Source organism: Cervus canadensis, chromosome 1 (assembly GCF_019320065.1).
Source record: "Cervus canadensis isolate Bull #8, Minnesota chromosome 1, ASM1932006v1, whole genome shotgun sequence".
In the NCBI taxonomy this organism is placed as follows: Eukaryota; Metazoa; Chordata; class Mammalia; order Artiodactyla; family Cervidae; genus Cervus; species Cervus canadensis.
The window spans coordinates 36,558,143-36,580,346 of NC_057386.1; the positions used below are offsets into that span (position 1 = coordinate 36,558,143).

Below are 22,204 nucleotides of genomic sequence, written 5' to 3' on the forward strand. Positions count from 1 at the left end.
GAGTTTGGTGAAAGGCCCAAGTTCCTTCCTTATCTTCCTAGAGACTAAAATGGTACAAAGGGTGGGACGGGGCCAACGGGGCCACAGCAGGGACCAGCTACTGGTTTCAGGGCTCAATGAGGAAGAAAGGTAGGTTGGAAATTCCCTGGCAGTCCAGTGGTTAGGACTCTGGGCTCTCCCTGCCAAGGGCCCAGGTTCCATCCCTGGTCAGGGAACTAAGACCCTGCATGCCACAGAGCACGGCCAAAATAAGTAAATAAATAAATAAAATGACTATTTCACCAACAAAACAACTCCTCTTTAAAAAAAAAAAAAAAACTATTTGCAGGGCAGGAATAGAGATGCAGCTGTAGAGAATGGACTTGTGGACCTAGCAAGGGAAGGAGATGGGGGGACAAATGGAGACAGTAGCACTGACATATACATACAACCTCATGTATAACATAGATAACTAGCAGGAAGCCACTGTCCTGCCCCGGGAGCTCAGCTCAGTGCCCTGTGATGACCTAGACGGGGGGATGGAGAGTGGGAGGTGGGAGGGAGGCCCAAGGGAGAGGGGTTATGTGTATACTTACGGCTGATTCATGTCGTTGTGCAGCAGAAACTAACAACATTGTAAAGCAACTATCCTCCCATTAAAAATAACTTTTTACAAAAACTGGGAGAATACCTTTATGACTTGAGAAAAGGCAAATATTTCTTAGACAAGATACCAAAAATGCATTAAAAATTTAAAGGAGTAAATTCAAAGCTACACATCATTAAATTTAAAAATGCTGCTTGTCAAAGAACATTTCTTTAAAAAAAAATCAATAAATCACAACCTGGAAAAAAAATAATAAAAAATAAATAAAGTAACAAAACTAAAAAAAGAAGAAAAAAAAAAGGCCAGGTCCTCCCTGAGGACATGCAACTGTCTGTGCCGCAAATGAGGGGGAAAGCAGTCTCATCCAGGGTTTTCCAGTCAAGCAGAAGGCTGGATTCCTGCCCACGGCAGGCGCACTGAGAGGTGAGGCTGTGTGATTAGGAAAGCTGTAGGGGGTGAGGGGGTGTCTCGTGCAATAACCAGCGTTACTTCTCTGGGCCAGAAGGGTGGGCAGTGAACAGCTGCAAGGTAGGAAGTCTGCCACAAGCCAGGCATTGTACTGAGCCCTACAATCGGAACCCTATGTGATCTCCACCACTACCCTCTGACATTCGTGGTATAACCCCCATTTTACAGATAAGATGAATGAGACAGCAGGGTTACCAGTTTGCCCAGAGTCACAAAGCCCTAAGGTGGCAGAGCTGGCTTCAAGCTGCCATGTGCAGACCCCATCATGTACTCTTTCATCACCACTCTCCATGATCAGGGCACCTGGGCTCTGCTCCCAACTCTGCCCCTATCACCTGGGAAACAGTCTTTTAACTACTATTTCCCCATCAGTCACAGGGGTACCCAAGAACTCTGTCCCGCCTCCCACCCAGGCTGGTGACCTGCGGCCTCCATGTGACAGTGCAGTAGGACAGGTTTTGATAAGAGGAACAAAGTTGAACAGACAAGCCTCTAGATTATGAAAATGGGAAAAGGGGCCTCGGGCCCTGGGGGACACCAGCCTGAATCCAGGTTTTCACCTTGCACGCCCCGGGCTCCCAAAGCCATCCTGAACACGGTTACCTGTTGAGTGTCTCCCTCGGTAAACGGCAGCTTTGTGGAGACATGGAACATGATCTCCCTGTCCCGGAATATCGTGTACACTGATTCCACCCCTGTCTGTCCGTGGGTCACGTCCAGGCCTCCTCGGAAACTGTCAGGGAAACAGGCAGGGGGCGGCAGGGAGAGAGAGAGAAAAGGGAAGTGGGCGACTTGGCACAACCTTCCCTAAGGACATAGGGGCAGGAGAATGAATGGGAAGACATGGAAGAGCGGAGGGTAGAGAGATTACCATGTGGGGAAAGCAGATAACCCTCATCTGAGCAGATGAGCCCTGGTGTTCCAACCATAAATTATTATTTAAAAGACAAAGGCAGACCCTCCATTCCAAGCCTCGGCCACCTCCCTTCCACATCATGGGAAGACGGAGATCCAGCCACAGTTTCAGACAAATGCCGCCCCAGCTACTAGAGGCCCCCAAGCCTGGGCATAAGCCCTTCTCTCTGCAAGGGCAGGTCCGCAGCCCTGAGCCAGGGCAGTCGGGCATCCTGATGGTGGTGAGCCCCGATGCCCCCCAAGAGTATCCGGAGTCAGCAAGAAGAGGGGACAGATGCCTGACTTCTACCCACTCAGTCCCAGAAGTGGAGATTTCCCCTCCCCCGCCATGGCAACACCCAGCTGGGAGGTATCCCAGGGGCTCCCTTCTCCGGCCACCTCCTCACAGGCAGGAAAGAAAAATACTAAGGAACTGGGTGGACTTCTAGGAGTTGCACCTTCTTCCTTTATAGAAACATGGCTGCAGGTCGTGATCATATCCGTTAGCAAGCAGAGTGGGATACAGGTTCCTTTAAAATGAAATAAAATAGACCCTGGACATCAAGTCCTCCCCAACCCCCAAACACTGCAATTCAAGCCAGAAGTGTGCTCAGCCCCACATGGAGGAAAGCACAGGAGGCTGGGAGCTAGGAGCTCCACAGGTTCTAGACCAGCTTCTGTCACGAAGTCAGCACACGCCACTGGGCACATCACTTAATCTCTCCAGACCTCAGAAAATAAAGGGATAGGGTTATATGATCTCCAGAGTCCTTTGTGGTTTGAGCCTTTGTGTATTCTTTGTGTATCCAGGGTCCTTTGAGTACTTTATCTCATCAACTGCAAGATGTAACATTTTTTGGCATTTTAATATCTCTGAAATCAAGATATATCCTGTATTTTATTTTTGATGTTTTATTTATTTGGGGGGCCACTCTGTGCAGCCTCTCTGAAGCACAAGGACTTCCCTTGTGGCTCAGCTGGTAAGGAATCCACCTGCAATGTGGGAGACCTGGGTTCGATCTCTGGGTTGGGAAAATCCCCTGGAGAAGGGAAAGGTTATCCACTCCAGTATTCTATCCTAGAGAATTCCATTGACTGTATAGTCCATGGGGTCGCAAAGAGTCGGACACGACTGAGCGACTTTCACTTTCCCTGCAGCATACAGAATCTTAGTTCCCCAACCCTTGCCCCCTGGAGTGAAAGTTCAGAATCTTAACCACTGGACCAGCAGGGTAGTCCCAGGATATATCTTGTAAGGATGGCATCTTAGAGCCAATGGTAAGTGGTATAATAAGAACAATAATAATGACATCCAGTGCTTACTATGTGCATGAAACTGGCTTAAGTGCTTCCTGTGCATCATACATATTAATTCTTCAACAAGCTTGTAGGGTCAGTGCTATCTTTATCTCCCTTTTTATAGACAAGGAAACTGAGGTTTGCAGAGCTTAGGTCCTCTTAACCTCTTGTTCAAAGTCACAGAGCTAATAAGCGGCAGGGATGAGATTTTGACCCATGTGTGACTGACTCTAGACAGCAGTGATGACCTTGAAGGGAGAGGAAGAGGGGAAAAGGTAAAAGGAGAAGGAAAATGAGAGAAGGGAGCAGAAGAAGTAAGTGATTACTGAACACCTATGCCACGCCAGGCACGGGGCTAGGTGCATTCACACGTTCAGAAATCCCATTAAGGTGGCTGTTAAGGTGGAGAAATCTGAGGGTTTAGTTGTGCTCCAGCCACAAAGCAAAGAATAGGTTGGCCAGGTCTGCAGGCCGTCCCCAAGGGTTGCCTTTGTCAAAGGAAATAAAGGGCTGAGTTTTCAAAGCAACCGTCCCAATATTCTCTCTGTCCACTTACACAACCACAGGCTGTTGCACAGATTCCTGCCAGAAGGATTATGGTATTTGCACCAACTCTATTACCCAATTTTTTTGTGTATTATCTAAAACCGTCACTCCCCGCCCCCCAAGCCCAAACTACACAGGACTCTTTCCAGAATGCCTAGCAGGTGAATGACCTGCTCTTCTGGAATGGAAGGTGGATTCATTTAACTCTCAGTTTGAGCCAACTGTAATTAGGAAGGCAAATCTCAAGTGGAACGATTTCATCATGCATCCCAAGGGCAAAAGTCAATGCCTTGATTCAGGTCATCTGCCGTTCGGGATTATCCCCTGTACCACATGGGGAAGGAAATAGCAACCCACTCCAGTATTCTTGCCTGGAGAATCCCACGGACAGAGGAGCCTGGGGGGCTACAGTCCATGGGGTCGCAAGAGTCGGACACGACTTAGCGACTAAACCACCACCACCACTTGTACCACAAATTCCTCAGAGATGCAATCAATGAATGCTGAGCACTTACTGAAAAGTAACCCCATGTTCCTTGTGTGTGTTTTTAACTCTCACATGCCCCCTCCCTGCTGAAACGCAGCTGTTGGCTCTCACCCTTCCTCTAGGGCTTCATCAATGGGGACAGAACCATCACTTGGCTAAAACTCACCCTTTGAAGTCCTGCAGCGTGATTGTGTCCCCTAGCAGTTCCAAGAACTCCTTGAAAGCTGGGCTCTCTTCATTGTTCCCAAACAGTTCCTCCTCCAGGGTCTGAAAGAGAAACAGAATCAGGGACAAGAGTTCAGGAAAAAAAAAAAAAAGGCTTATTGGTGCCACCAAGGGAGGGAATGTGGTTGTCCGGATACCTGGTCCCTTTCTTCCTTTCCCCATTCCGCACAGTCACCACCCAGTGGCTCTGTCATGCTCAGGAGAAAGGGCTAATGGGGTTCACTGAACAGAGCTGGATTTTGGGGGGCTATTAATGAAGATTTCTATTTGAACAAGAGCTACTGCTCACTGATCACTTTAAAAAGAAAAAGGCATGACCAGTATTCAGATATCTTGATTTTTTAAAAGCTTGCAAAGTTTAATGGATAATACATTTTCCCAAGCCTGTGGATATATAACTTCTAATCTAGTTAGCCATGCTTTCATTGCATACTATATGATAATATTAATACGTGACTTTTTAAAATACTTGAGAATTTACAAAATGCTTTCACCATGGTGTCTTTACAACAACACTGTGTAGTAGGTACAGAAAATAAATTGAGTCTCAAGGAAAAAAATAAAAGGACAAAGCTGAAGGAAAGAGTTCTTAGACTTGAAACCATAAACCAATCCAAAACTGAAAAATTCATAATAGGACTTCTGACAAAGGATTTATATCGGAAATATATAAAGGACTCTCAAAACTCAATAGTAATCAAAACCACAGTGAGACAGCACTTCACACTATCATAAAAAAGACAGACAACAAGAAGTGTTGGTGAGGGTATGGAAAAATCAAAACCCTCATACATTGCAGGTGGAAATGTAAAATGGTGCCATTTCTTTGGAAAATAGTCTGGCAGTTACTCAAAAAGCTAAACATTGGGTTACCATATGACCAGCAATTCCACTCCTAAGAATAGACCCAAGAGACATGAAAACAACAGTTCATACAAAAAAAAAGCTTGTATGCAAATGTTAATACTAGTATTATTCATAATACTCCCAGGGTGGAAACAACCAAAATGTCCATCAACTGATAAACAGATAAACAAAACGTAGTGAAAGTGACAGTCACTCAGTTGTGTCTGATTCTTCTCGACCCCATGGACTGTAGCCTTCCAGGCTCCTCTGTCCATGGGATTCTCCAGGCAAGAATACTGGAGTGGGTAGGCATTCCCTTCTCCAGGGGGATCTTCCCAACCCAGGGATCAAACCCGTGTCTCTCTGCATTACAGAGTCTTTACCATCTGAGCCACCAGGGAAGCTAAAATGTGGTATATCCATACGATGGAATATAATTCAGCCATAAAAAAAGAATAAAGTACTGATTCTTTGCACAATATGAATGAACCTTGAAAGCATCATGCTAAGTAAAAGAACTAGACATCAAAGCCCACATATTATGATTCCATTTATATGAAATATACAACAAATCCACAGAAATAGTAGAAATAAATATGTGGCTGACAGGAGCTACAGAGAATGGGGATGATAGGAGTGACTATTAGGTATGGAGTTTCTTTTAGGGGTGATGAAAATTTTCTGTAGTTAGTGGTAATAATTGCACAATTCTGTGAATATACTACAAACCACTGAACTGTGCACTTTATTGAGATATACGTCACATGCTGTTGTGAATTGTATGGTATGTCAGTTATACCTCAATAAAGCTGTTATTTAAAAATTTTAAACTCCACAGTAGAAAAAAAATCCTATTAGGAAATGGTCAAAGGACATGAACAGTCATTTCACTCAAGAGGATCTACAGATGGCAAATATGATGTTCAGGTGAGAAGAGATGCTCACTGTTATTAGCCATTGTGCTTGTGCATGTACTTAGTCTCTCACTGTGTCCAACTCTTTGCGACCCCACAGACTGTAGCTTGCCAGGCTCCTCTGTCCATGGGACCTCCCAGGCAAGAATACTGGAGTCAGTTGCCATTTCCCCCTCCAGGGGAATCTTCCTGACCCAGAGATCAAACCCGTGTCTCCAGCACTGCAGGCAGATTCCGTATCCATTGAGCCATCAGGGAAGCCCCATCGCTAGCCATTAGAGAGGTGCAAATTAAAAACCACAATGAGATCTCACCACACATCTACTGGAATGGCTAAAATGAAAAACAGTAACAGCACCAAATGCTGGCAAGGATGTAATGAAAACGGATCACTCACACATTGCTGGGAGGAATGGAAAATGGAACAACCATGCTAGGAAACAGCTTGGTAGTTTCTTACAAAACTAAACATATAATCACCACACACCCAGGCAATTGTCTTCCTAAATATTTATCCCAGAGAAATGAAAACTTCTGCTCACATAAAAAACTGTATACAAATGTTCACAGTGGCTTTATTCATCATAGCCCCAAACTGAAAACAACCCAGCTGTCTGCCCCTCGGTGGGTGAATGGTTACACAGACTGTGATTGTTGTTTTTGTTGTTTAGTTGCTAAGTCATGTCCAGCTCTTTTGTGAACCCACGGACTGTAGCCCGCCAGGCTCCTCTGTCCATGGGATTTCAAAGGCAAGAATACTGGAGTGGGTTACTTCTCCAGGGGATCTTCCCGACCCAGGGATTGAATCCATGTCTCCTGCACTGGTAGGAGAATTCTTTACTACTCAGCCATCTGGGAAGAACAGTGTAGGTGCAATTAAAAAAAACAGAAAAGTAGAATGATATGATCTTGGATATAGTTTGTAAATGTCTAAAGTTGGAGAAACAATGCTCTCTAGCAGGGGCCAGCAGACTATGTCCCGGGGTGCCGAGTCTGGCCTGCTGCCTGTTTTATAAATAAAGTTTTATTGGAACACAGCCAGGCCAATTCATTTAATATTGTCTGTGGCTCCTTCTTTCTGTACTACAAAGGTAGGGTTGAATAGTTGCAACACAAACAGTATGGTCCAGGAAGTCTAAAATACTTACTGTCTGGCCCTTTATAGAAAATGTTTCCCAATGCCTGATCTATCGCAACTCTAGCCCAATACGCTGTCTGCCTCAGGTCAGGAAGCTAGGGTTCAGTAGAATAACCACTTCCAGACAATGTACCTCTTCTCCTGAAAAAAAGACAATCTAGCTTACGTTCTGGGGTGTGTACCTCTCTCCAGGATTTAACTCTGTCTGGGATTACTATCTTTATTTTTGTATTGGCCTTGAGCTTGATCATGCACTCAGGGAGGGGTTCCGAGTCACTGCTGTATCCTCCACAGTGCTTAGCAAAGTGCCTGACAAACAGAGTCAGATGGGGCTTATTTATATTCTAGGGCCAGCATAGGGCTTTCACACAGCAAATGTTCATATTAATCCCTCCTACTGTAGGTTTGCAAAACAACAATCCATGTTTTTTAAGAAGAGACTTTTACCTGTCCTTGCACCCACTCCTTGCCTAAGTTACGTCAGGTACATAAACAACATGCAGACTCCCTCAGATTCCTTCTCTGAGGTGGATGGTTAATGTTCAGTAATTATAATTTTGCTGGAACATTGGGCTGTAATCACCTTATGAGATCTGCTTTGGTAAATTTCACAAGCAAAGAACTTTAATTAGTGGGACTGTATTATCAGAGCTGTACAAAATAAAAATGCAATATGTGAAAATAATTAGAGCAGCTACTTGAATAATTCTCTTACATTATAAGATTCATCTGTGTTGGTCTTTCAGCTCCTCAAGCCTTCATTAATTAGAGAGTTTTTAAGCAAACACATGCCTCTTGTGGTCTAATATCTTCAGACAAGGAAGTCAGCTATCACCCAGCCAAGAAAGATGTTGTCACGCAAAAGAGATGACAGAGGTAATACTGAAAAATACTATTGACCTACCATCAGGAAGGCCAAAATTTTATTCATTCATTCATTCAGATAACAAAAAATAGAGTGTATTTCTATAAAGTCACTGTGCTAGGCTCTTGGATGATACGAAGATGAAATGGATGTGGAACCTTCTCCCATACAACACAGATGAGGAAATAGTGGTATGTTCAGCCGACCACTTCTCAGGATGTTAATAAATGTTCATGGTAGGAAAGATGGGAAGTTTGTGGTCAAATGAGTATGGGAAATACTGAGTTCAACAAAGTTATAAAGAGTTATCTACTTTGAGGGTTCTCAGAACCTTTAAAATGTTCCCACACAACTGATCACTCCACCCGGAACTCATTTGTTCATAGAGTACCTCGCCGGACTCATGGAACATACTTTGAGAAACACCATTCTGGTCAACTAAGGTCTCACGGAACACATTTTGAGAAATACCATTCTGGTCAACTAGGGTCTCATGGAACACACTTTGAGAAACACCGTTCCTGTCAACTGACTCCAAAGAAGCACATGAAACACCCCAAGAGAAAGAGAAGGATGAACAGGGTATACTGGTAAAAATTTTAACAACTTGCTCTCCAAAGAGAGAAAAAAACAGCAGCTCTGGTGTTTGCCCATTTCCATGGTGTGAACACTTTCATCATGGCTTATTGGAAGCCACCAGCATGACATCAATGAACACAGACCTGGGCAGAGAGCACACACTCAATGCCAGGACACTACTCACATCTGGGGAGCACAAGCGAATTCCCAGCGAGGAGAGTGGTGGGCAGAAAGAAAGCAGCCTTCACTAAGCCATTCCCCTCCACCCCGTCTGATTTTTCCTGTGACCAACAGACCATTGTTAAACACAAGCAGAAGTAAGCCAGCAAAAACTAGAATTCACTGAATGAAAAATTATATCGCTGTTTCAAGGATATGCAAGCCTTTTTGAGAGCAGCAGCCTACCTTGAAGACTCTGCCACCTCCAGTCTAATTCTTATCTGGACAGGATGGTTGTACTCACAATATTTAAGAACCTAATCCAGGCGCTCTTGTGTGTGGGAAACGGAAAAACAAGCGTCCCCAGGGAGAAAGCACAGGCTCAAGTGAGCAGTGTGGATTCGTGATGCTTACCTGCCTGGCTTTCTGGTAAATGACCCCGAATTTGAATGTGTTGTTGACGTCATGCTCGTCGTAGGCCACAATCATCTGGGAGGCCTGGAAAATGTGGGAATAAAAGAAATCAGATTATTAACCTGGAGGCAGAGTGAGGAGGCAGGAGGAAGGGGAAGTACCCATTTCAGTGGCGGACGGGCCCCAGTTGATATGAGATGTCCACACATGGAGGAAGAGAAGAGATGAAGTCAAGGACACAGTCAGGATGCAGCTCCGAAGGTCTCAGCTAGCTTCCAGCCCCTGGGCTTCCCCCAGTGATGAAACCTCTGGGTCACCCATTCCATTTCCATCTAGATCTATCAGCCAATGCCTGTGCACACAGATAGTCCAGCAGGACACAGGGAACTGATTTGACCCCAGTGTTTTTACCTGGGGAGTGAAAAGTGAAGCTGGGACCCCAAAACCATAGTCATCAAGGATGATGGTAGCTCTAATTTCACCTCTCATCAGCAGTGTGACTTTTTTTTTTTTTTTTTGGCTGCGCTGGATCGTCACTGCTGTGCACGGGCTTTCTCTAAGTGAGGCAAGTGGGGCTACTCTTAACTGCGGTGCATGGGCTTCTCATTGCGGCAGCTTCTCTTGTTGCAAAGCATGGGCTCCAGAGAATGCAGTCTTCAGCAGTTATGGCACACAAGCTTAGCTGGTCTACAGCACATGGGATCTTCCTGCATCAGGGATCAAACAGGGATCGAACCCATGTCCCCTGCATTGGCAGGCAGATTCTTAATCACTGGACCATCAGGGAAGTCCAGCAGAGTGATTTTGAGCAAGGCGCTGCTCCTGTCCAGACTTCAATCCCCCTTATCCATAAAATGAGAGATCTCTAAGGAGGAACATACCCTAATTCAATAAGCAAAGAAAAAACAAACAAAAATCCGGACCACTGGTTCCATCTAATTGTCTCTTGTGTTTCAAAGAGTTGGTCAGAAACACTAATCTCTAATTTTCAGTCCACTGCTTTTACCTGTGCAGCTTTGATTAAACCACTTAACTTCCTCGGGCTTCAGTTTCCTCATCTGTTCAATGAAGACATGTGAATGTGAAGATTCAGGGAAACGGGGCATATGAAGTACAGAGCAGACAGCGGCGATTATCATCAACATCTAGGTAAACCCGCTAGAAAGATCAGAGCTGGACCAGATTGTTAGGAAAGAGAAGACTTGGTGGCTGTTCTCTGCAATAAAAAGGAAGGATTGGACCACATGAGATGCTACGGGAGGAACAAACCAGGCACGACTTGTTGGCCCGAGTACGTGACCCATGTCAGCTGTCACCCGACATCTCTCTCTGTGGCTCTTAGCTGCCTGATAAAATGGACACGTCTCAGCTTCACCTGGAAGATCAGCACTGCCCGACCCCAGAGGGCGCCCCCCGACTCCCGCCTGGGATGAGTCAAAGGCTCGGAGCAGTTGCCCTGCCCAGGAAGAGGCACTGAGCCATGGACACCCTCCAAGGAACATTCTAAACTCTGTGAACTGTAAAAACATGCACACATCTCAGCCAGATGAACATCCCAGCCGGACGAAGCAATCCTTCCAATCTAGAAAACATGAAAATACAGCTGCTCTTCCATTATTCCCAGAGCCGGAGGCTTTACAAGCTACAGAGGGAACACTACAAAAATGAGAGTCATCGTTGGCTATGATTTGACAACAAAAATTGCCAAATTTGTAGTTAAGTTAGGGCTTTATGATGGGGTTTTGATGTTTGGTTAAACCTCAGTAATTCAGCTTTAATTACGAAGGGGAGGGCAGTCTGAGTGATAGAAAATGTTCGATGGAGCGCAGCATTTTACTGGGAAGTGCCTTGGATGCTCGGATGCAGTGAAAGAGCTGTCTTAGAGGAGAAGGATTCTGGCACATTCTCCACATGGGAGAAGATTCTGCCATTAACTCTGCCACCGCATGGGGACAAATAGTGTGTCCAGCACAATCGTGAAGATCTGAGGTGTTGGTTCTAGGGGTTTGGGGTGTTCCAACCAGGACAGGGTCCCTCTTCATACACACCACCACCAGACGTTTCACCTCCTGGTTCCTGGTTGTCAGAACCGGGACTCAAGAAATGGACTGACCAGCCCCAGCCAGCCTCAGATGGCCCACAGTGTACACTTGGGAGCGCCAACCAGCTTGCACGATCTCTGCCTACATCCTGCAGGCACGCAAAACAGTAGCCAATGCCCTGAGTCTCTTCCTACGGCCGATTTCTTTTTTCATTTAAAAAAAAATTGTATTTTTACTTTTTGGCAGCACTGTGCAGCATGCGAGATCTTAGTTCCCCAACCGCGGATCAAACCCATGCCCCCTGCATTGGGAACTTGAAGTCTTAACCACTGGACTACCAAGGAAATCCCCCTGTGACCGATTTAAAGCAATTCACTGTTCATGCATGATTTAGGTCCTTTCATGCTGAGTTATTCTTAAGTGGGCTTATGAGTTCGTTTTGTTAGTACTGCTTTTCTGCCCACCCACACCCCCATATCAGAACTGGGGTCAAGATCAGGCCAATCCTAAAGAAGCTGTTAACAGAGGACCAGCCGAGTCGATTAACGAGAGCCCGGTGGAAGAGGCCTAGCTTGTGAGGCCTCAGAACTGCAGTAACGTCAGCAACAGGGAGCCGAGGTCTGGCCTTGTATTTCTTAGTGGGGTTCTGCCTTCTGCTTGCTCCCCCGCTCCATGCTCATGGCTGACCAGGTCTGCAGCAGCCCCCCACCTAGAGGCAGAATCACTCCCCAGCCCAGCACCCGCCTTGGGGAGGTTCAATCAGGGTGAGACGGAGAAACTGTTGCCCATCTGCTGTCTCCACGAAACTGGGGACCAATCGATGGGGGCCGGAGACCCAGGCGTGGCTGAGGATAGGTCTCCAGCAGATCAGTTCATGAAGGGGTGGGCAGGGAGAGGGGAAGACACAGCGGTTTGTCATGGAGACCCCACAAAAATCCCCAAGATGCAGAGAACTTCCCACGGAGCCACAGGCATGCAAATCCAAGCAAGCAGCAGCGGCCTGAGTCAGGGGGAAGGGGACGGTCCTCACCTTGGGGTACAGGACAGGGTTGAATTTCAGCCCCACTGCGTCGTCACAGAAAGCCTGAGCGGAGAGAGAGAAACGCACAGCTCAGGGGCCGCGTCCACGGAGCGCACCTGGGCTGCCCTGCCCACCAAGAGAAAGAGCATGAGGCCACGACCTGCAGGGCCCGGGGGTCTGGGGTCAGATGCTGGGCACTGCTGGTCACTCGTGTGTGGTCAGGAAAGTCTAGGGTCCTTCCTGGGGTTTCCCACTGAAGTGAGGCCACCAAAGGTATCCAGCACCGTTCTGCCTGGCCTTCCCACTCCCAGAGTGTGGGTCCAACCCAATGCAGCTGATCATCCTTCCTGCCCCACTTTTCTGACTCAGTTCCCAGTATCCCAGAGAAGGGACCTGGGCCCCTCCACCCACTGATGGTTCCTTACCTGAGGGGCTCCTCTGTCTGGATCAACAGCCTGACCATCCCTCAACCCCAACCATCCTCTGCTGTGAAGGCTCCCAGCTGCCCCCTCCCCTCCATCCTCCTCTGAAGCCCTACCCTACTCTCTATACCCAGGCCTGTCTCTCCATTTCTCTGGTCTCCTGAACTAGCTGTGAACTTGGGGTAAGAACCTGGGGTAAGAGCAGCCTGTTCCCTCAGCAGCCTCAGCAGCAAGGATGAGATGGAGCAGGGATTTTGGGGTAGGGATTTTGGGGTATCCACCAACAGCTCCCCCACCCCATGCATGCAGTCAAGGGTCCAAGAGGACAGTGGTTCCTCCTTCCCAAAGGCAGAGCCCACCCAGGACAAGCCTGCGCCCCCCAAGATCCGGCCTAAAAGAGGAAGCCACCTCCTCTTGGTGCCAGCTTTTACCTTTGCAATCTGAGGGACACTGGGCAACTTGCTCAGTCCGGCCAAGGGAATCCGCTCATGCACCGTCTTCACTTTGGACCTACACACGTCCAAAAGATGAGAAGGGGTGAAGATCACCTTTCACGAGATGGATGAAGATGGGAAAGGAGAGTCCACAGAAATGGAGTCAATGAGGAAGGTGGCTGAGGTTATGACAGGCCACAAAGCAGGTGCTTGATTCAAGTCACCCCTGGGTCAGACCTGCCTCAGACATGAGGACCCGACCCACTGGGTGCCCCCGACTTAAATGGGAAAACAGAATCCTACTTAGGGACCCCACAGGAAATGGATACTCAAACAACCTGCTGGGTACAGCTGACTGCAACTGAAACACAGGAAATGCAAATAGTCACCTTCAAATTCAACATTATTTTTTTGCTTCTTGGTGGGTTTTTTGTGTTCTCCAGAAGAAGTGGGCAGAGCTGCTGGATATATTCGGGTCTGACATGCAATTAAACCTTTAAGAAAAGAAAACCTAATATTTGAAAATCTGGACTTACTCAAAATATAAATGGGATGCGAGTTGCTTTATAAAGAGATTCACCATAAGATTCTAAATTTAGCCCATTCCCCTGATTCATTCAGCACATTATGAAAGTGTTGAATTCTACCGAATGCTTTTCTGCATCTGCTGAGATCATCATATGGTTTTTAATCTGTTAACCTGGTGGATTACATTTCTGTTGAGCTATCTTTTCATTTCCTGGGTAAAACTTCACTTGCTTATGCTGTATTATTTTTTTCATATCCTCCTGAATTTAACTGGTTGATATTTCATTTACAGTTTCATACCTACGTTCAGTAGCAACACTGGCCTATTTTATTTTCTTGTACTTCCCTTGTCAAGTTTTAATATCAAGCCTCAAAAACTTGCTAGGAAGCATCTCATCCCTTGAAATAGTTTGTACATCATAGGAATTTTCTGTCCCTTAAAGGTTTGCTAAAATCTGTCTGTGAAATCTCTGGGCCTGCTGTTTTTCATTTGGAGGATACTGTTGGCTCCCAGTTAGGTTCTTTAACGGTGAATGTTAAGGTTTTCTACTCCTCATTGAGTCAATTTTGGTAATTTATGTTTTATTCTATAAAATTATCCATCAAATGCATTAATATAAAGTTGTTTTTGGTGTTCTCTTAAGACTTCATTTCTATTTGTAGTTGTATCCCTTCCTTCATTGCAGAAATAGTATCTGTTGGTATCTTTTCTGTTGTCATTATCAGCCCTTGCTGGGGGGTTAGTTTATTAATCTTTTCAAAGAGATAGCTTTTAATTTGTTTACTATTTCTATTCTTTTTTTTTTTTTTTTTTTTTTGCTTTCTACTTCTTGCCTTTTTTCTTTCCTTCTATTTTCTTTGGTTTCTGCCTTGCCTAAAGCTATGACAAACCTAGATAGTGTATTAAAAAGCAGAGACAACACTTTGCTGACAAAGGTCTGTACAGTCAAAGCTATGGTTGTTTTTTTTCCAGTAGTCATGTATGGATGTGAGAGCTGGACCATAAAGAAGGCTGAGCGCCAAATAACTGATGCTTTCAAATTGTGGTGCTGGAGATGACTCTTGAGAGTCTCTTGGACAGCAAAGAGATCAAACCAGTCAATCCTAAAGGAAGTCAACTCTGAATTTTCATTGGAGGGACTGATGCTGAAGCTAAAGCTCCAATATTTTGGGCACCTGATGCCAAGAGCTGACTCATTGGGAAAGACCCTGATGCTGGGAAAGATTGAAGGCAAAAGGAGAAGGGGGAGGCAGAGGATGAAATAGTTAGATAGCATCACCGACTCTATAGATAGTGGAGGATAGGGGAACCTGGCATGCTGCAGTCGATGGGATCGCAAAGAGTGGGATACAACTTAGCAACTGAACAACAACATACTTTTTCTAACATCCCAACTTGCATGCTTACACACTGAATCTTTCTTCTTTTTTACAAATGCATTTAAAACTATACATCTCTCCCTAAGTACCACTTTAGCTGCATCCCACACATTGATAGGTGGTATTTCCACTGTCACTTAGTTCTAAATATTTTGTCAGTTCTTTTGTGATTTCCCCTTCAGCACATGAGTTATTTAAGAAGGTTGTCTTTGGGGTTTTTTTGTTGGTTTTTTTTTTTACCATTCCAAATGTATGAGTTTTATCTTTCAGCATTTTAATTGCTGACTTCTAATTTAATTTTTGTATATTCTGGGAATATAACATATTACATTAGTTAGAAAGTCACTCAGTTATGTCCAACTCTTTGCAACCTCATCATCTATACAGTCTATGGAATTCTCCAGGCCAGAATACTGGAGTGGGTAGCCTTTCCCTTCTCTAGGAGATATTCCCAATCCAGGGATCGAACCTACATCTCCCGCATCACAGGCAGATTCTTTACCAACTGAGCCACAAGAGAAGCCTCCATATAAGACATTTATATTTGAAATTTGCTAACTTGATTCATGGACTGTTTTTTCATGTCCATGTGAGCTTGAAAAAGAATGTCTTTTTTTCTTTTGTTGAGTTCAGGAATGTATGTCAGAGGATCAAATTTGTTAACTGTGTTGTTCAAATCTATATCCTCACAATTTTTGTGTCTGCTTGGTCCATCGGTATCTAAGAGGCATTCCTGAAATTTCCCACTGCAGCTGAGGATTTGTCTACTCACATTCCTATCAGCATTTGCCTCTTTAAACTGAAGACTATGTTACTAAGTACAAGTTCATGACTGTTAGACTTTCCAGGTGGACTGTTCTTTTGATCATCATGTAGACTAAGGCCTCTGAGGGGTCCAGTAAAGAGCATCTTTCCTGGCCCAAGTTATGAACAAAATCAGAAAAAAAAAAAAGAAATTAAAAGTAAGGCAGCTGGGGACTTCGCTGGTGGTTCAGTGGTTAAGACTCTGCACTCCCATTGCAGAGGGCTCGGGTCTTAGAGAACTAAGATCCCAAACGCCACACGGCATGGCCAAAAAAAAAGTAAGGCAGTTGGAAATGAAAATAACTCCTGTGGTACTGATAAAGATGGAGAGGAAGCACAGTAGCTTAGCGTGAAGGTGAAACGGATGTTTAAACTAAAGCCCAGAGTTATCCAGCAGTCACAGGCAGTCCGGGGCAGGGACACACCTCCTCTCCTGGGGTCTCCTCAGGTGAGACCACAATACAGGGAGCAGAGGGAGCGGCTCGAGGGCAGAGAGCTTCAAGAGGGGAAAGGACGCAGCTACCTACATCAAGTTCCTACTGCAAATGTACCTACCAAGAGGGTGGAGAGAGCCAGGAGTGCTACACAAAGCAAGAAAATCCGGAGTAGGGAAGGATTCCCAACTTACAAGAGTGCTCCTTTTATCTCTACTGATGCATTTTCCTTGAAATTCTATTTTTTTCCAACAGTACTATTGCTACGCCAGATTTCTTTGCTCATATTTTTCCAGAATACCTTTTTCTATTTCTTCATTTTAAATCTTTCCATGTCATTTTTCTTTAGACATGACTCTGATAAGTAGAATACAGCTGCATTTTAGTTCAATCCGATAGCCCGATATTTTCATAAACTATTTGTACTTGTGCTTACTAATATACTTGGAATCGTTTTTATCACTTTGTGTTTTTAATAACCCTGTGTTTTGTCTTTTTTCTCCTTCCCTGCCTTCAGTTTGGTAAACTTTTTAAAATTCTCTTTATCCCTCTGTTAGTTTAAGAGGGATATTGTATTTCTATAACTTCCAATACACCTATTTATATTTTTCCAACAAACTCTAAACTTACTTGCTATCTCTCTCCTGAGGAAGGAAGGAGACACAAGAGCTACTGAACTCTTTCCTTCCCACTGTCTTTCCTATATTTGTTTATAAATTTAATTCACGAACTTTTTCTTTAAAAAAATTACTTCTTTTCTCCAGTCAGTAATTAAATTTATCAACATAGTTTATCCATTTTTTCTTACTTTTTAGTTGCATCTTTTCTTTTGGTTTTTCTTTTCTTCTAGCTGAAGTATACCCTTTAGTGATTCTTTCAGTTAGATTCTGTGAATAATGTACTCCCCTCATTTTTTTAAATGTTTGAACAGCTTTCTTCCACCATTTTATTTTTCTTTTTTTCTTTTTTTTTTCTTCCACCATTTTAAAGCTACTGTCCCACTGTCCCATGGCTGATAAGAAACTTGCTCTCAGCCTGGTTGTCATTCATACATAATCTATTTTTAGGTAGCTTTAAAAATTCCTATTTATCTTTGAAGTTCTAAATGAAATCTGTTCTTCACAAGTTTCGAATAACTACCTGCAAACCATCTAGATCTAGAAACTTCTGGAGAGAGAATTCTTTGAGAACTTTTCAACTTATTCCATTATTGTTATTGACCTGGTCAGATTTTTCACCTCATGTTAAATTTAGTCACGTATGCCCTCCTAGAAAAGCACCTGCTTCAAAAGAAATTTCCAATATAATAGCATGGGCTGAACACAATGGGCTTCTCTGGTGGCGCAGTGGTTAAGAATCTGCCTGCCAATGCAAGAGATGCAAGAGATGTGGGTTCAACCCCCAGGTCTTAACCACTGGACAGCCAGGGATGTCCCTAATCTTTTGTCTTTAAAACAGTTTATTTTTTCTAGAGGTTTGCTGAAAATACAAAGTTAATGGATATCGGAATTTAACTTGGCTTGCTATAATAAATCCTTTCCAAAGCTTGGATATTTTCCTACCTTCTAAACATTATGTTTTTTTAGATGCAGGATCTTTTCTTTCACCAAACTATTAGGGTTTCTGTTTTTTGTTTTTTTGCTCTCCTTCTTTTTATATCCAAACTTAAGAAAAGTGGAGCTTCCCAGGTGGCGCAGTGGTAAAGAATCCAGCTGCCAATGCAGGAGACACGAGAGACGCAGGTTCACTCCCTGGGTCGGGAAGATCCCCTGGAGTAGAAAATGGCAACCCACTCCAGTATTCTTGCCTAGAAAATTCCATGGACAGAGGACTCTAGTGGACAGTCCATGGGGTTACAAAAGAGTTGGGCATGACTTAGCGACTGAACACACACACACATTGAAAAGGTGACATCTACTCAGGCTCATTACGCATCTCCAAGTTGTAAGGAGATTCTCCTTGGCAGCTCTCACAGCACACAGAGATGTTGTCAGAATCCTCAGATTTTAGCTGGAGAGCTGGTTGCTCTAAGACATCAATTAAATAATCCAGAAGCCGACAGGGAATGAGGAAGAAGCTGGGGTAAGAGTCACTGCCAGCAGGGGAATTTCATCTCTGCGTAATTTCTTCTTTGTGCCTGGTGAAGTTACTAGGCCATGGAGCCAATTTTTTTTTACATCTGGCTTTCGGTACACTTTGTGATTACCCAACTTCCTAGCTGGGGAATGGCTTCCCTCTGCCACCCCGCTCACTGGATTTCTACTGGGAGAGCCACATTTGAGCTTAACTCCCCAGGGCATTTAAAAAAAAAAAAAAAAGAATCCTATGCATTTCTTTTTTAGTATTTATTTACTCGGCTGTGCCTGGTCTTAGTTGTAGCATGAGGGATCTTCGATCTTGGTTTGTTTTTTTTTTTAATTAATTTATTTATTTATTTATTTATTTATTTTTGTCATACATTGATATGAATCAGCCATAGATTTACACGTATTCCCCATCCCGATCCCCCCTCCCACCTCCCTCTCCACCCGATTCCTCTGGTCTTCCCAGTGCACCAGGCCCGAGCACTTGTCTCATGCATCCCACCTGGGCTGGTGATCTGTTTCACCATAGATAGTGTACATGCTGTTCTTTTGAAATATCCCACCCTCACCTTCTCCCACAGAGTTCAAAATTCTGTTCTGTATTTCTGTGTCTCTTTTTCTGTTTTGCATATAGGGTTATCGTTACCATCTTTCTAAATTCCATATATATGTGTTAGTATGCTGTAATGTTCTTTATCTTTCTGGCTTACTTCACTCTGTATAAGGGGCTCCAGTTTCATCCATCTCATTAGGACTGATTCAAATGAATTCTTTTTAATGGCTGAGTAATATTCCATGGTGTATATGTACCACAGCTTCCTTATCCATTCATCTGCTGATGGGCATCTAGGTTGCTTCCATGTCCTGGCTATTATAAACAGTGCTGCGATGAACACTGGGGTGCACGTGTCTCTTTCAGATCTGGTTTCCTCAGTGTGTATGCCCAGAAGTGGGATTGCTGGGTCATATGGCAGTTCTATTTCCAGTTTTTTAAGAAATCTCCACACTGTTTTCCATAGCGTTCGATCTTGTTGTACGCAAGATTTTTTTAGTTGCAGCATGCGAAATCTTCACTGCAGCATGTGGGATCTAGTTCCCTGACCAGGCCCCCTGTACTGGGAGGGTAGAGTCTTAGCCACTGGACCACCAGGGAAATCACTCCCCTAGGCATTGATTTCAAACGCTGTTGACCCGAAACAACAAAAGTGGTTCCATGTGTAAAGACCCCTGAATGTTCCAGGGCTCACCCTTACTTCTAAACAGCACAGAATTATCTCCAATATGCAGGAAACCTGGGTTCAATCCCTGGGTTGGGAAGATCCCCTGACCTACCCACTCCAGTATTCTGGCCTGGAGAATTCCATGGACAGTATAGTACCTGGGATGGCAGAGTCAGACACGACTGAGCAATTTTCACTTTATCTATTCCCTCATTACACTGCTTTCTAAGGAAGAGGCACTGAGGTCAGTTCTCAATATCGCCCCATAGATTACCAAAGAATAAAAAAATCATCAAAATGTGCTGTGTGTCAAGCATCTTTCTCCCTCTTTGAGTCCAGGTGTGGCATTTCAGATAGGATATGGTATTAAAAAAAGAGGGTTAGATGCTTGTGTTCAATTATCTTCTTAACTCAGAAATGCTACCCCATCTGGGTCTGATTTTTATTAAGAAAGGAAGTAATTTTCTTCACAGAGGTTCACCAACTTGAAATCCTATTAGGATATGGGGATCCAGGTATTACCCTCACAGAATATTGGTGCCAGCGATTTAATGGACTCTTCCTTGCCTTACAAACATCATTTCTAGCCAGGTGAACCTCAGCAAAGAAAATTGGTTCCTTTCTTAAGAAAGAGCAAATCCAAATTGGATGAGCGCTGACAACTTCCTTGTACCAGCTCCCTACTCCTCCTATCTTTCCCGTTGCAAGGCTAGGTGTCACTCTCCATCCCATTTTTATCTCAAAACTTGGGCAGAGAAAAAATGTTATTGCTCTGTTCCAAATACCATCAAAGACTTCCAATTAGATTCACAAATATGGACTGGGAGCTTGACAGGTTTCACAGCACACTGCTAAGCACCATTGCTGATTTTTCCCCACTTCTCCACCAGCCCAACGGGGACAGAGAGATTTAAGACTGATTCTCTGTGTTCCCACAGCATCCTGTGCAAATCAATAAAATAATACTTGTGCGATACATTAAAATCCTCTGTGTTTCTCACCACTAGGCCTGCAGAGAACATGGACCATCCCACCGTCATTATTGCTAAAGATGTTCTAAAAAACACGTAAGTCCAACAGAAACCAATTCCAGTTCCTGCCCTTGAGAAGGTCACAATCCGGAGAGAGGTCCCTGGCCTGACTGTGAATCAGTGCTCCGGTTGTTACCACCATTCCTTTCTGGGGAACCCAAGGTACACAGAGATGCTTTGGGACCTATTTTCCACGACTGGATGCACACTGGAGGCAGTGTTCTGGCAAACCTCCTCCCAGGACAGGCTGGAGCTGTATCTCAACAGGATGAACCATCTTCCTCAGAGTCCCAGTCCCCACAAGAGAAGCAGGTGGGGGTAGGTCTAGGTGACCTTGAGACCAGACACCACGCTGACTCCTGCAGTCAGCCAGCTGGCACAAACACCCGGTCTCCCCGCCTGGCAACTCACATGTAGCCCCAAGACTCCAGCCAGGTTTGTTTCCCCAGCACACCCAGACCAGACTGGTCAGACCAGTATTTCTGGGTACCAGCCACCAGAGGCGTGGCCTCCAGCAGCGCCGAAGCCCCACCTGAGAACGATCCGAAGGTACTCAACGCCCTCGGCCTCCTCACACTTGACGGACAGGAGCAAGTTTCCCAGGCTGCTGCCGGTACAGTAGAAGTTTAGATGATCCTAGAGACAGAAATCAGGTGTTAGCAGGGATGGAGGGGACCCCCCAGACATGTTCCCCCAAATCACCTCCTTCACCAGGAGGGCACCCTCCAGACATGTTCCCCCAAATCACCTCCTTCACCAGGAGTCAGAAGCCCCACAGCAACGAGCAAGAGACTAAAGCTAATGTTGTGGTTCTGCTGGTGATGGTGGGGGGAGGGGTAGATGAGGGGAAGGAGGAGAAGGGTCACAGTAACAGGTTCCAACTGCCCAGAGTCCCAGGACCTGCCAGGCACTGGGCTAAAAGCCCAATATCCCTTCACTTCTTTAATCCTGACTTTCAACTCTATGCATGAGAAAACATCATCATGCCCATTTCACAGATGGGTAAACCACGTTCAGAGTCGTTAACTATCCAAGGTCATACCACTAATAAGTGAAAGATCCAGGGTTCCACATCTGTCTTGACCAAAGCACAAGTTCTTCATCACAAGATGAAGAACTGCCTCGCTCCCAGGGGCAACCCTCCCCAGTTCAGACTATTTGCAGGAATAAAGCTGGGAGGGTGGAGTCAGTTGGTTCTCTAAACAGTGGGTCTCCCCCTGGCTCAGGGAGCCCATCCTGGACCAGCCATCTCAGGGTGGGGGCCTGGAGTCTGCATTTTAACACATTCCCTAGGAGGTGCTGACACACAGTTCCTAAGACAGAAAAGCTGCCTTAGGCTGGAGATTTCCGGAATCTGCCCTCGGGACTTCCGGAACCTGGCAAG

The 22,204-nt window shown here is 44.9% G+C and overlaps 1 protein-coding gene across 10 annotated transcripts in view; it reads right to left on the bottom strand.

Annotated features, from left to right (window-relative positions):
* The window catches only part of RAP1GAP2 (RAP1 GTPase activating protein 2), a 216,698-nt gene that overhangs the window by 32,650 nt on the left and 161,844 nt on the right, over nt 1–22,204 (bottom strand). For all 10 annotated transcript variants that reach the window (XR_006271200.1, XM_043477970.1, XM_043477961.1 and 7 more), the window contains 6 exons: nt 21,353–21,456; nt 13,337–13,415; nt 12,493–12,546; nt 9,421–9,504; nt 4,447–4,547; nt 1,658–1,787 (listed from right to left, as the gene is read on the bottom strand). Coding sequence is in view for 9 of the 10 variants with exons in the window: in XM_043477970.1 (XP_043333905.1) it covers nt 1,658–1,787; nt 4,447–4,547; nt 9,421–9,504; nt 12,493–12,546; nt 13,337–13,415; nt 21,353–21,456 (552 nt within the window). In the remaining variant the exon portion in view is untranslated. The remainder of the gene's footprint in view (nt 1–1,657; nt 1,788–4,446; nt 4,548–9,420; nt 9,505–12,492; nt 12,547–13,336; nt 13,416–21,352; nt 21,457–22,204) is intronic.